General features: G+C 52.2%; 1 protein-coding gene across 1 annotated transcript in view; it reads left to right on the top strand.

The window, feature by feature from the left end:
- The window catches only part of RBM19 (RNA binding motif protein 19), a 75,138-nt gene that overhangs the window by 45,148 nt on the left and 15,098 nt on the right, over positions 1 to 14,892 (top strand). Inside the window, exons 22-23 of the mRNA XM_080628906.1 lie at positions 2,761 to 2,866; positions 11,173 to 11,293. Of these exons, the coding sequence (XP_080485032.1) occupies positions 2,761 to 2,866; positions 11,173 to 11,293 (227 nt within the window). The remainder of the gene's footprint in view (positions 1 to 2,760; positions 2,867 to 11,172; positions 11,294 to 14,892) is intronic.

Here is a 14,892-nt window from a genome sequence, read left to right as displayed (position 1 = left end):
TCCAGATGCGGTCTCACCAAGGCAGAGTAGAGGGGGAGGAGAACCTCTCTTGACCTACTAAAAACACCCTTTCTAATGCACCCTAGGATGCCATTGGCCTTCTTGGCCACAAGGGCACAGTGTTGGCTCATGGTCATCCTCCCGTCCACCAGGACCCCCAGGTCCCTTTCCCCTTCACTACTTTCCAGCAGGTCAACCCCCAACCTGTACTGGAACCTGGGGTTGTTCCTCCCCAGATGCAAGACTCTACACTTGCCCTTGTTGAATTTCATCAAGTTTCTCCCCTCCAGCCTGTCCAGGTCCCGCTGGATGGCAGCACAGCCTTCTGGTGTGTCAGCCACTCCTCCCAGCTTAGTGTCATCAGCAAACTTGCTGACAGTACACTCAATTCCCTCATCTAAATCATTGATGAATATATTAAATAATACTGGTCCCAGCACCGACCCCTGAGGGACTCCACTGGTCACAGACCTCCAGCTAGATCCTGCCCCATTGACCACAACTCTCTGCCTTCTTCCTTTCAACCAGTTCTTGATCCACCTCACTACCCGATCATCAAGCCCACACTTCCTTAGCTTATCTATGAGGATGCTGTGGGAGACAGTATCAAATGCCTTACTGAAATCAAGGAAAACCACATCTACCGCTCTACCATCATCCATCCACCTAGTTACTTCCTCATAGAAGGCTATAAGGTTGATCAAACATGACTTCCCCTTGGTAAAACCATTTTGGCTACTCTTAATGACCCCATTATCCTTGATATGTCTAGAGATGGTGTCAAGAATAAGTTGTTCCATCACCTTTCCAGGGATGGAGGTGAGGCTGACCGGTCTATAATTACCTGGGTCCTCCTTCTTGTCCTTCTTATAGACTGGTGTGACATTTGCCATCCTCCAATCCTCAGGCACCCTTCTGTTTCCCACGACTTACCAAAGATGATGGACAGTGGCCTAGCAATGACCTCCGCCAGCTCCCTCAGCACCCGTGGGTGTATTCCATCCGGACCCATCGATTTATAGATGTCCAGATTGCTTAACTGATCCCTAACCCAATCCTCATCTACCAAAGCAAACTCCTCCTTTATCCTGACTCCTCCTGGGGCTATAGGAATCTGGGGCCCCAGGAGAGAGTCTGCAGGAGTAAAGACAGAGGCAAAGAAGGCATTCAGCACCTTTGCCTTCTTTATATCCTCTGTCTCCAGGGCACCCACCTCGTTCAGCAGTGGGCCTATATTGCCTCTTGTGTTAGTTTTATCCTCTGTGTATTTGAAGAAGCCCTTTCTATTGTCCTTAACCCGACTTGCAAGACTAAGTTCCAAGGAGGCCTTAGCTGTCCTAATTGCCTCCCTACATCCTCTAACAACTGTCCTATATTCCTCCCAAGTGGCCAGCCCCTCCTTCCATAATCCATAGATTCTCTTTTTCCACACAAGTTTGCCCAGCAGTTCCTTGTTTAACCATGCTGGTCTCCTGGCTCTCTTACTTGATTTCCTACCCATTGGGACACTCTGATCCTGAGCTTGGAAGAAGTGGTCCTTGAATGCTGACCAACTCTCTTGAGCCCCTTTACCACCTAGTACCCTTTCCCATGAGACTTCCCTTAGCAATTGATTGAAGAGGCCAAAGTTAGCCCTTTGGAAATCCAGAATTGTGGCCTTGCTAGGTATTCTAGTCCTCCCACACAGGATCCTAAACTCCACCATCTCATGGTCACTGCAGCCAAGGCTGCCATTGACCATCACCACTTCAACCAGACCCTCCCTGTTGGTGAGCACTAGATCCAGCAGTGCTCCTCTCCTAGTTGGTTTGTCCACCATACGCATTAAGAAGTTATCATCAATGCACTGGAGGAACCTCCTAGACTGTGAATGATTGGCTGTATGAGTCTTCCAGCAAATATTGGGGTAGTTAAAATCCCCCATGAGGACCAAGGCATGTAGTTGCGAGGCTGCGTTCAGTTGCCTGTAGAAAGCCTCATCAACTCCTTCGTCCTGATCAGGAGGTCTATAATAGACCCCCACAACTGTATCAGCCCTACCAGCCTGTCCCTTAATTCGTACCCACAGACTTTCCACTTGCCCCTCATCTGCCCCTGGACAGAACTCAATACATTCTAGTCGCTCTCTCACATAAAGAGCAACTCCACCACCTCGCTTTGCTGACCTGTCTTTCCTAAAAAGGACACAGCCATCCATGACCACATTCCAGTCAAGTGAGCTGTCCCACCACGTCTCTGTAATTGCCACCAGTTCATAACCTTTAGACCGCACACAAACTTCTAACTCCTCCTGTTTATTCCCCATGCTGCGGGCATCGGTGTACAGGCATTTCAGGGAGCGAGCAGAGCACGCTAATGGCACCCTTGGCAAGCAGGAGGCCTTCTGGTCTTCATTCATACTAGAACAATGCCCCACTAGTTCAAACCCAGCTACAACCCCCTCGCACTTCGAATCTAACCTAAAGCTCTGTGAGTGAGCTCTGCTAACTCTTGCCCTAGTACCCTTTTTCCCCTGCGGGACAGGGTCTAAACAACTATCCTTTCGCTCAAATGAAACAACAGATTGAGAGTCCTAAACAATAGATGAGAGATTGGTGGTGGATTGGAGCAGCAGTAACCTGCTGTAACCAGCAGTAACCTGGAGACGCTCTTCGGCTGCCCTGAACGAGGCTTGCAACCGGTAGCACTGTGGCTTGTGATAAACTGATGGCTCTTCCCTTGATCTCACAGTGTCTTTGCTTTTCCTTCTCTAATTCCCAGCACCTTTGGAGAGCTGAAGACTGTCCGGCTGCCCAAGAAAATGGCAGGAACAGGATCCCACCGGGGCTTTGGCTTCGTGGATTTCCTCACCAAGCAGGATGCCAAGGTAAGATGTAATCTTCCTCTTTGGTGCTTTCCCAGCCTGGTCTCAGAGCAGAACCTTGCCAAGTGCAAGGTCCTACACCTGGGTTGGAGCAATCCCAGGCACAGCTACAGGTTGGGCAGAGAAGAGATTCAGAGCAGCCCTGCAGAGAAGGACTTGGGGGTGTTGGTCGATGAGAAAATGAACATGAGCCAGCTTCAGAGTGCGCTCGCAGCCCAGAAAGCCAACCGTATCCTGGGCTGCATCAAGAGGAGCGTGACCAGCAGGTCGAAGGAGGTGATCCTGCCCCTCTGCTCTGCTCTCGTGAGACCTCACTTGGAGCATTGTGTGCAGTTCTGGGGTCCTCGACATAAAAAGGACATGGAGCTGTTGGAACAAGTCCAGAGGAGGGCCACGAGGATGATCAGGGAACTGGAGCACCTCCCGTATGGAGACAGGCTGAGAAAGTTGGGGCTGTTCAGCCTGGAGAAGAGAAGGCTGCGTGGAGACCTCAGAGCAGCTTCCAGTATCTGAAGGGGGACTATAGGGATGCTGGGGAGGGACTCTTCATTAGGGACTGTAGTGACAGGACAAGGGGTAACGGGTTCAAACTGAAACAGGGGAAGTTTAGATTGGATCTAAGGAAGAAATTCTTTACTGAGAGGGTGGTGAGGCACTGGAATGGGTTGCCCAGGGAGGTTGTGAATGCTCCATCCCTGGCAGTGTTCAAGGCCAGGTTGGACAGAGCCTTGGGTGACATGGTTTAGTGTGAGGTGTCCCTGCCCATGGCAGGGGGGTTGGAACTGGATGATCTTAAGGTCTTTTCCAACCCTAACTGTTCTATGATTCTATGGTTCTAAGGGAGCCTGGAGGCTCTGTCCCACTGAGGCGTAGCCCAGAGTTGGGGCAGGCTGTTACCATTCAGCAGCAAAGCTGGTAGCCTCCAGGTTGCAATGCAGAAACCAAACCTAAGCCATAATGGGCACAGGTTTGGTGTAACTGATGAAATGGCCAAAGCTGCTTGTACTGTAGAAGGACAGGGGTTTATTTTTGAGGTTTATCAGAAGCCAGGTGAAAAGGGATGGGTTTGACCAACATTAACACGTTAGGAAACCTGAGTACGTGCCCCACCTCCATTACTGCCTTGGGTTTAGGGGAGTTTTGGATATTGTGGATGTTCACTGTTGTAAACTGTGCAAGGCCAGTGTTCATCGGTTCCTCTGCGTGTTTTGAGACCCTCTGTGAGCAGCCTTCCCCTGGTGCTTTTCAGATAGTGCAGTAAAGCAGTGGCTGTGAATTGGCCAAAAGGATGGGCAAGCAGAGAGAACACAAACCCAAAGATCAAGTTCTGTAATACAGTCGTTTGTCTTGGTCTGAAGAGGGGGCTTGGCTGTCACAGGTTGTCATAGAATCATAGGACAGTCAGGGTTGGAAAGGACCTTAAGATCATCCAGTTCCAACCCCCCTGCCATGGGCAGGGACACCTCACACTAAACCATGGCACCCAAGGCCTCATCCAACCTGGCCTTGAACACCGCCAGGGATGGAGCATTCACAACCTCCCTGGGCAACCCATTCCAGTGCCTCATCACCCTCTCAGTAAAGAATTTCTTCCTTAGATCCAATCTAAACTTCCCCTGTTTAAGTTTGAACCCGTTACCCCTTGTCCTGTCACTACAGTCCCTGATGAAGAGTCCATCCCCAGCATCCTTGTAGGCCCCCTTCAGATACTGGAAGCTGCTCTGAGGTCTCCACGCAGCCTTCTCTTCTCCAGGCTGAACAGCCCCAACTTTCTCAGCCTGTCTCCATACAGGAGGTGCTCCAGTTCCCTGGTCATCCTCGTGGCCTCCTCTGGACTTGTTCCAACAGCTCCATGTCCTTTTTATGTTGAGGACCCCAGAACTGCACACAATGCTCCAAGTGAGGTCTCACGAGAGCAGAGTAGAGGGGCAGGATCACCTCCTTGGACCTGCTGGTCACGCTCCTCTTGATGCAGCCCAGGATACGGTTGCTTTCTGGGCTGCGAGCGCACACTGCAGCCGGCTCATGTTCATTTTTTCATCGACCAACACCCCCAAGTCCTTCTCTGCAGGGCTGCTCTGAATCTCTTCTCTGCCCAACCTGTAGCTGTGCCTGGGGCAACCTGTAGTTGGCCAAGGATGCTTTCTCAACACCAAGAACTGAGCTCCTGGAGGTTGAAAGCATGTTTTAACCAAAACCCACAAATTGTTCCAATATCTTGGTGTCTTCACAACCTGCATGCACTTTCTGCTGCTAAATATTCCATAGCATTTTCAGCTGGGATAGATTCCTGTTCAAAATGCTCTTGTCTATCATTATTTTGGAGCTTTACTATATGATTAAATTCCATATTTGCAGAAGAAGCAAGAGGGTTGTAGCCTGTCTGATAGTGATGTTCTCTCTTTGCCAGCGGTTCGGGACCAGTCATGGTCTCTCATGCCCTGGACAGGAGAGGGGTGCTCAGCCCCACTGGAAGCTGCTGTGCAGGTACCCCCAGCACCAGAGCAGGGCAGGTTTCATCCCCACTGCTGGCTCCTGGCAGTTTGCACAGTATCTTGAAGGGGAATGGTTGTGGGCACAAGACAAGGGATGTTATTGCTGAAGGGAAGGGGCCACATGGCTCCGCTGACTCCCTGAGACTCTGAATTTACAAGGCCAGAGCTGAAGGACAGAGGAGGGGGAGCAAGCAGAGCCTGTGTTTATGTTTTTAGACAGGATTCATTGATCCGGGATCACCAGGGACTATTAGATCATCCCTTCCAGTCTGACCTGCCGTATAACACAGTACATGGAGTTTCTTTGTTAGTCCTGTATTGATCCTCATTCAAACTTCCTTCTGCTCAGCATTTGTCCTCTCCTTGCTCACTGGGCAGCGTGGGGTGCAGTGAGTCCCCTGGGAACTGGTTCCTCTCCCTGTGCCCATGGCTCTGCTCAAACTCCAGCTGGGGGCTGCTTTGCTTTAACCTCTGCTTCACTCCAGAGTCGCTCAGGGTTTCTTCCTGGTGTTTGAATTAATCTTTTCCTAAAGGAAATGGAAAGATGCATACAGGGACCTGGCTGGTTGTCATCGAACCGTAGAATCTCAGACTGGTTTGGGTTAAAAGGGACCTTAAAGCTCCTCCAGCTCCAACCCCTGCCACGGGCAGGGACCCCTTCCACTGGAGCAGCTTGCTCCAAGCCCCTGTGTCCAACCTGGCCTTGAACACTGCCAGGGATGGGGCAGCCACAGCTTCTCTGGGCACCCTGGGCCAGCACCTCAGCACCCTCACAGGGAAGAGCTTCTGCCTAAGAGCTCATCTCAGTCTCCCCTCGGGCAGGTTAAAGCCATTCCCCTTGGCCTGGCCCTACAGGCCCTTGTCCAAAGCCCCTCTCCAGGTTTCCTGCAGCCCCTTTAGGCACTGGAGCTGCTCTAAGGTCTCCCCTTCAGGAGCCTTCTCTTCTCCAGGCTGCCCCAGCCCAGCTCTCTCAGCCTGGCTCCAGAGCAGAGCTGCTCCAGCCCTCGCAGCATCTCCATGGCTTCCTCTGGACTCTCTCCAACAGCTCCACGTCCCCCTTGTGTGTCCTTGTCGCTGCTCAGTTTGGGGGTGCATGGGACAGCACCTGCTTTTCTGCTTGCTTTCAGAAGGAAACAGGGCAGAGGCTCAGTGTCTCCCTCCCATCCCTCTTCAGCTCATGGGGACCCAGTGGCTGATTCCATCCATGCTGGATAAACAGAGATATCAGTGGTTAGGAAGCCCATCCTTTGTTAGGAGCATTGGGAGGGCACTATCTTGGGGCAGCATTCCCAAAGGTCATGGAAGCCACAGGAGGTGAGCGAGCAGGGAGCAAGCTGCCCTTTGGAAGAGCATCTGTGGGGGACGTTGTTCTTCTCCGGCAAACCAGCTCTTCTTCCTTCTCCTTTTCTTTTTATCTCCTTCATCTCCTTGAGGGATTTAATTGTCTCACAAGTGTCACATCAAGTACACTCCATTGGCCGTCTGCAAGAGGATGCGCTGGGTATTGATGAATAGGATCCTGAATATTGTAAACAGGGCCATAATTGGCTCCGAGTTTATTGCTTAGTGAAATGAGAGAGGAGGGGAGTGGGCCTGGAGACCTCGGAGCTGAATAGCTTATGGCTGTCAGTGATGTTGTTGCTCAGAGGGGTAATGTGGAAATCACTTCTAAGCGTCTTATAAAACATGATGGGTTTGTAATGGAATAGTTAGGGGGGCTTTGCTGAGCATTTGAAGCCTGTGACCTCTCGTGTTTGTCTCTTTCTCGGAGCAATCTCAACTGCTGTGGGAATGTGTATGGAGATTTTCCAAAGCCAGGACAGGGATGTGGGGCTCCTGCTGCCAACTGTCCTGTTGGGTTCCCTCAGCCTCCCCATATGCTCTGCCCAAGGAGAGCAGTGGGGTCACCTTGCTTATAGGGAAGGTGATGTTCAGGCAGGGCACAGGGCAGTGCTGGTGGGAGCATCTTCTCCCCATCCCGTCATCTGCTCATCCTTCAGAGCCCCATTCTCAAGCCTGGCTTTCCCATGGTGATGTCTGCAGCCAGGGCTGTCTCTTGGGTCATTTGACAGCTCCCAGGGTGATGAATGGACTCAACTGGGAGCACTGCACCACCATCAGGTGAAATCAGCAGCCCTCTGTCTTCTGTGTTGTGAGCATTTAACAGATCACAGCACACGCACATGCGCAGCCAGGCAATGGGGAAGAGCTCATGTCAAAGACAGCAGTGGGAGGAACAAAGTCATACTCACAAAGGGGGTTTGTGTTCCTGCTGATCACAGAATGGTTGGGTTGGAAGGGACCTTAAGGCTCATCCAGCTCCAACCCCCTGCCACGGGCAGGGACACCTTCCACTAGAGCAGCTTGCTCCAAGCCCCGTCCAACCTGGCCTTTGGTTTTAAATCCCTCCTACCAGCTGACCACTAGCTGGGAGTACATGGAAGTTAGGGGATGAGAAGGGGAACTTTGATCTGCTGGCAACAACAAATGAATCCTGTTAAGGTAGCGTTACCCAAATGTTCCCTGGGCAGAATTGCTGGGGATTGTTTTTATTTGTGAGCTATTAACTGGAAGCCAAGTTTCCACTTTTCTCCCCTGTTGATATAAAAATGCATCTGGTCTCCAAACAGAAATTGCCCATTCGGGAAAGACAGTCAAGCCTTTAAAAATGCATGCACATGGAAGGCAAAAATCCTTGTGTGCAGCTGGCATCGCAGAGAGCATCCTCAGTTGGGACTGGCTTTTGTGAGGAAGGGAAATTTATCAAGCTCCTAATGTTGTTGACCCTTTGTCCCTCTAATGACTCCAGCCCGGAGGCCCTTCAGCTTGAGTATTTAATAGGGCAAGGGGGAATCTCTCGGCAGAGCAGCACTGTCCTCCAAATTAACATGGCATTTAGGGATGGAGCTGTAGCACTCGGGGGTGACAGGCGCAATGGTCCGGTCTCTTGATCTCTGCCTCTCCACTGCCCCAGCGCAGCAGGCTCTGCTCCAGAGCAGCATCTGTCGTGTCCCAGTGCCTTCATGTGAGTTTATCAGCCACCCCATCACTTTGAAAGCCCCTTTCTGATTCCCACAAGCGTTTTTAAGCTGCTGTTCCAGCCTCTCTTCTCTTTTCTCTGCTCTTTTCCCTGGCTGGGCTCTATTGCTGCCCAAGCTGTACTCAAAGCTAGCGACAAAACCCCACCACACTGAGATGCAACGCGAAGCTCAAACCAAACTCTGCCAAATCAGACTCAGGAGGGTTCAAAACCAACGTGTTTTAAGCATCCTATTTCCTAATGTGGAAGGCCATAGGGTTTTCATGCAACCCCTGAAGCATTTGGAAAGCAGAAGAGACCTGTGAGGAGGATTGCCAGGGCTCTTCAGCTTATGGTTTTACCTGGCAGTGGATGTGCACCTCTCTTCATCCCTAATTCAGGTACAGCTGAACAAACCTCTGGCCATTCAGTGCTGCCTTTGGAAGCCAACCTGTTTGTCCTCATGTCGTATTGCTCGTGTGATTAAAATATACTTTTTTCCCTACCTATCTTTGCGTTTGGAATAGCAGCAGTGGCAAATTTCCTCCCCTTGCTGGAAGATTTCCAGCAGTGTGGATGTATGGGGGTGGCACTGGTCCCGTTCATCCTTTTGTGTTTTAAATCATGGGTGGATTGCTCTGGTTTTGAGTCCTGAAGAAGTCTTTTTTCCTCTCAGAGCAATGCAGAGCTAAGTTTTATGGTTCAGCTTGCTTCCAAAGGAAGTGACATTCACATGGTTAAGTGTAGAATCACAGACTGGTTTGGGTTGAAAAGGACCTTAAAGCCTTTACCACCCTCACAGGGAAGAGCTTCTGCCTAAGAGCTCATCTCAGTCTCCCCTGTTCTGGCAGGTTAAAGCCATTCCCCTTGGCCTGGCCCTACAGGCCCTTGTCCCAAGCCCCTCTCCAGGTTTCCTGCAGCCCCTTTAGGCACTGGAGCTGCTCTGAGGTCTCCCCTTCAGGAGCCTTCTCTTCTCCAGGCTGCCCCAGCCCAGCTCTCTCAGCCTGGCTCCAGAGCAGAGCTGCTCCAGCCCTCGCAGCATCCCCATGGCCTCACTCCAACAGCTCCACATCCCTCTTGTGCTGCTGGATGCAGGACTCTGCAGGTTTTCACCTGAAATACATGGCTTCTCCTCCTTCCCTGCATGGGCTGGAGCAGCAGTGGGCTGAAAGGGTCTCCTGTGACCTTGCCCTGGCATCCTGAGCTTTGCCTTCTCCTGGGTGCGCACCAGCTCACTTTGGGAGTGCATTTGGCTGCAAAGTGCCCATGTCCCCAGGCTGCTGGCAGATGCATCTCTCCCAGCGGGTTTATTCTATGCAGTACAACTTAATGGCAACATCTGGCTTCCTTCTTGCTCCATGACCTTTCCTATTGCTGCCGACAAAACCAGGGGATGCCTTATCCCGAACTGAGCTGAGCAGATGAGGACATGGCAGAGCAAATGGCTTGGAGGATACACTGTGATTATGGACACGTTCAGCATGGATTGCCCTCCTCCATGACCTGCTGGGGCTCTCTGCTTGTCTTCCAACCTTCCTCTTCGTTTGTGCTATGGGAAGTGAGTGCTTAAGGAGTATAAATTAACAAATGAGATCCAGTGATTGGAGCGGCAGTTATTTGCCAGGCTTTGGCAATAACTTGGTGCCAGCACAGCTGCCCGGTGCCACCTCCCCTTGAGTGCTTATTTAAGCCAACACATTGCTCTGCTAATTGGAAGATGGGCTTTTAAAACACCAGCAGTGGCAAATAAACCCAGCTGTGGATGCAAAAGCACCAGCCAGGCTTGCAGCCCTTAGGACAGGAATGTGCCCCCCCAAAACCGAGACACAGCACCCTGTTGGGATCGGCCCCGAGGAGCTGGTGATGGTGAGCACAGTGAGAAGCTGGTGCTCCATGTTTCTCTTCCTTGTAGTCCATTGGAATTATATGAGTGAAAGGGAGTCAGAAGCAGGGGAAAATGGAGGTTATTGAGTGCTGGCACTGGAAATGGGGGAGGTTTGGTTGAGGTTTGTAACCAGGGGGCTCGGGCAGGTCCTGCCTGCAGAGGAATGGTTTGGGCAACCAAAGCCTCTTGCAGGAAGGGCCCCTCTGCCCAGAGATGTGTTATTTGGGGACACAGAAGTGGTTCAGAATTGCTGGTTAACAAATGGGCTTTCCAAGACAGCTTTGGAGCTCCGGATGGGAGGACACATCCCTGATGGACAGCGGGATATGTTCCTGTGGTCTGGGCTTCTCCAGGACAGCTCTGGAGCTCTGGATGGGAGGACATATCCCTGATGGACAGCGGGATATGTTCCTGTGGTGCTCAGGATGGGAGGACACATCCCTGATGGACAACAGGATGTGTTTCTGTGGTCCTATAGCTGCCATATTTGTTCCAGGAACACGAGTTTGCAGAGCTCATGACCTGACTTAATCCCAGCCCTGGTTTGCGGTTGACCCACTTATGTTGCCCCAAGTGTCCTCAGCCCAGCTCAGGTGTGGTCCCAGGGTGATGCAGGGCTGCAGGCAGCCTTGAGCTGCTTGCTAGGCTGGATTTGAGCCTGCTCCCTGGTGAGCAGCAGCAGCCTGCAGGAATGGTGGTGGGTGTTTGCTCTGCTGCAGGTACGGAGAAGATAAATGACTGAGTCAAAGCCACTGATGGAGATGAATCCTTGCCCCATCAGAGCAAAGCAGGATGTTCTCTGGTGGCCTTTTAGATTCAGGGCAGGGGGAGGGACATCTTTGCTTTGTCTCATATGAGCTTGCTTTTATTTTCCCCCTTCTGATCTTCTTTTTCCCGGTTAACTCTGCAGAAAGCATTCAATGCCCTGTGCCACAGCACCCACTTGTATGGCCGGAGGCTGGTCTTGGAGTGGGCAGACACAGAGGAGACAGTGGAAGCCCTGAGACGGAAAACAGCAGACCATTTCCATGGTAAGGCAGCAGCATCCTTCTGGCCTGTCACTACATCCCTGCCTGGCACAGTCCCATCTGGCACATGCTGCTGGTCCACACAAGCCCTTTCCCTGCCACTACCAGCTTGCCAGAGCTGGCAGGGAGATGCTGGAGCCTGAGGATGCAGGGGGAAGCAGGAGGCATCCAGGCCATGGCTTTGTCCGACAGCTCTCTGTGTGGATGTGAGCCCATTAACTCTTGGTGTGCTGGTAGTGCAGAGGCACCTTGATGCCTCCTGCCACCCACGATGCTTTCACTCCATCCACATGCACCCTGGGGTGCTCTGTAGCTGGGGGGCAGGCTCTGACCGATGAAAAGGGACAAATAACTTGGCCATCAGTTGAGACACGAGCAGGGCTTTTGGATCAGGTTCCTGAGAATGACAGCTTGGCAGATAACAGCACTGCAGGCTCCTATTGACAGCCATCGACAGGCACAAATGCATTGCTTGGCAAATATTTATGTAGGAAGGGCTCCCCTGGGCTGAAGGGCTAAGCTGGGGATCAATGCTCTTCCTCCTCCATCCCCTCCTAGCCTCCCTTCTCCAGCACACACATGCCCATCGTCCTGGGGATTGGCATAAGCGGATGTGGGGCTGAGAATGGAAGAGCAGCAAGACTGGCTTATTTATTGAGCCTGACTCCAGAGGGACCCAGCCTCCTGGTTGTGAAATGGTGTGCTCAGCGCTGGTTGTTACAGGCTGGGAAGCTGCACTTTGGTGGTGGACGGGTGGAGAGTGGGTACAGCTGGAGAGGTGTGGGGCAAAGTGGGGCGTGCAGGAATCCATGGGCTGATCTCCAGTGTGGTGCCAAAAAGCAGCACAGCAGTGCCCAGACATGGGTAAGAGCCTGGGTGCAGAATTGTGCTGCTGAGGGCATGTGTGAGGCAGCAGGAGGATGGGCACAGCTTGGGGATGGATGTGCCCACCCATAGCCCAGTGCTTGATCACAGTGATGCGAATCTCCACCTGGGTGCAGAAGGCAGCAGATGTGATGTCTCATGTACCCCATTTTATACTCAGGATCTCCTTTCCCCCTTTCTACTCTGCTTCATCCAGGAGGAACAAAACCAGTCTTGGCTTTCTGGTAGTTGCAGACTTGCAGCAGGTGCTCTCTGTGAGCTCTGTCACCTCCCACCTTCCCCAGGCTCAGCTTGCTCCTGCATTTGCTCCAGCCCCCTTGGCTGGGGTCTTCTTCACCGAAGTGGAGCATCTGGGAGAGCATTTGCGCATCGCAGGAGGAATGCAGCCTTGGAGCTGCAGGGACTCCAGGAGCAAGGTTATCACTCCTCATCTTTAGGGACTGAGAATGTGCTTGAAGGCAGCAGTCATCACTGTGCTCCAGCCCTTCTCAAGGGGAGAGAAATAACATCCAATGAGTTGAGCCCTGCGCTGTGCACACACACATCCTCTGCTGCAGAACTGCTGGTAGCTAATCCTGCAGCAGGAGGAGATCTGCCAGGAGCGCATCTCCATAACAAAGCCTGTCTGGGGCACACCGGTGGGCGTTGGGATGAGGTCTCGGCAGCGCCACACTGCACTGGCAGGCTGGAGTTCCATGGTGGGATTCTCTTTCATTAGGAAGTGCCCTCTCCTGATTTCAAGGGGGTTTTGGCAGGGCTGGGCAGCAGCCTGAGGAGGGAAGGGAGCTGCACCCTGTCCCTTTTGCTGTGGGTGTGCAAAAAGCAATTGTGATAATGACAAAGAGGGGAAAGCTGCAGCTACCGCTCTGCCTTCAGCCCCCATGGGGATGCTCCTTTGTGTTTCCTCCCCAGTGTAGGCAGAGGTTGATTTTCCTACCTGGAGCTGGGTTGGAGAGGATGGAGCATGCACCCTTGTCACCCTGCCTTGAGTCCTCCCTGCCCCTGCAGCCTACTGAGGAGCTGGGCTGAGACCTCACATCTCATTTCACTGGTGATGCAGAATGGCTTCTGTCAAGCAGAAACCAAGCTGGCTTTTTCCTAATACCCATTTCCACCCCGCACTATCCTCCTCTGCCCATAAGACACAGGAGCAGCTCAGACATCCCCATACTGTTCATGGATGTCCCAATAAGTTTCCTCTCCCACCTCAGTGGGAGACTTGTGGGGGTCTTCCCACCACTTTGCAGACTGCGATGGTCCCTTATCTCAGGTCAGAAGGACCAAGGTGGGAATGGGAGAGAAAAGCTGATTTGGGATCTTCAAGGCTTAGGCAACAGAGTCAAGAGCAAGGTCCCTGGTGTCTTCAAACTGTTCTTTGCCACCAAAAGCTGCTGCTGCTGTCCTCTTGTCGCTCCCCAAGCCAAGCCCAGCATCTGAGAAGCAGGATGTGGAGGCAGATACCTTCAAAAGGTGGAGTGTGCTGGATGGGTTGGGTCTTATCCCACCATCCAACTCAGCTTATTCCTTGTTTCCTGCCCTGACTTTCTTCACAGCATTGAACATTGCCATCCCATGGGAGGGTTTTTCTGTGTTTCCTTTCTCTCAGAGTCTTCTGTGATCCTTTAGGACCTGGGGACCAACACCACAAGCTCCTGTTTGGGGAGGCGGGTCTTGCTGTAGCAGCATTGTCTGTCTGTCAAGCTGTGTTGGCAGTGCTGTGCCATCAGTATAGGGTAACTAACCCTTGGCTTCTGCTGCTCCTGGCCCTTTTCCTGGTTACTGCACAGGAATGAAAGCAACCAGAGAGCATATCAAGGACTTTGCATATAGCAGAAGGGGTGAAAGAGTTAAAGCAGAATAAAGGACTGAGCCTGCCCATCTCACAGGGCTTTCAGACACATTTCTCCCAAGTTCTATTCATAGAATCATAGAATAGTTAGGGTTGGAAAGGACCTTAAGATCATCCATTTCCAACCCCCTGCCACGGGCAGGGACACCTCACACTAAACCATGGCACCCAAGGCCTCATCCAACCTGGCCTTGAACACCGCCAGGGATGGAGCATTCACAGCCTCCCTGGGCAACCCATTCCAGTGCCTCACCACCCTCTCAGTAAAGAATTTCTTCCTTAGATCCAATCTAAACTTCCCCTGTTTCAGTTTGAACCCGTTACCCCTTGTCCTGTCACTGCAGTCCCTGATGAAGAGTCCCTCCCCAGCATCCTTGTAGGCCCCCTTCAGATACTGGAAGCTGCTCTGAGGTCTCCACGCAGCTTCTCTTCTCCAGGCTGAACAGCCCCAACTTTCTCAGCCTGTCTCCATACAGGAGGTGCTCCAGTTCCCTGATCATCCTCGTGGCCTCCTCTGGACTTGTTCCAACAGTTCCATGTCCTTTTCATGTTGAGGACACCAGAACTGCACACAATGCTCCAAGTGAGGTCTCACGAGAGCAGAGTAGAGGGGCAGGATCACCTCCTTGGACCTGCTGGTCACGCTCCTCTTGATGCAGCCCAGGATACGGTTGCTTTCTGGGCTGCGAGCGCACACTGAAGCCGGCTCATGTTCATTTTCTCATCAACCAACACCCCCAAGTCCTTCTCTGCAGGGCTGCATACCGGAGGTGAGAAGATTCCTGTAAAGCCTGGGAGTTGTTACCACTTGGGTCCAGTGCAGTGACCTGGGTTTGATGGCGAGGTTGACTTGAGCCATGAGCTCATC

The sequence above is a fragment of the Psittacula echo genome, assembly GCF_963264785.1.
Source record: "Psittacula echo genome assembly, chromosome: 13".
NCBI lineage: Eukaryota > Metazoa > Chordata > Aves > Psittaciformes > Psittacidae > Psittacula > Psittacula echo.
This window is presented reverse-complemented; position numbering and strand designations above follow the sequence as displayed.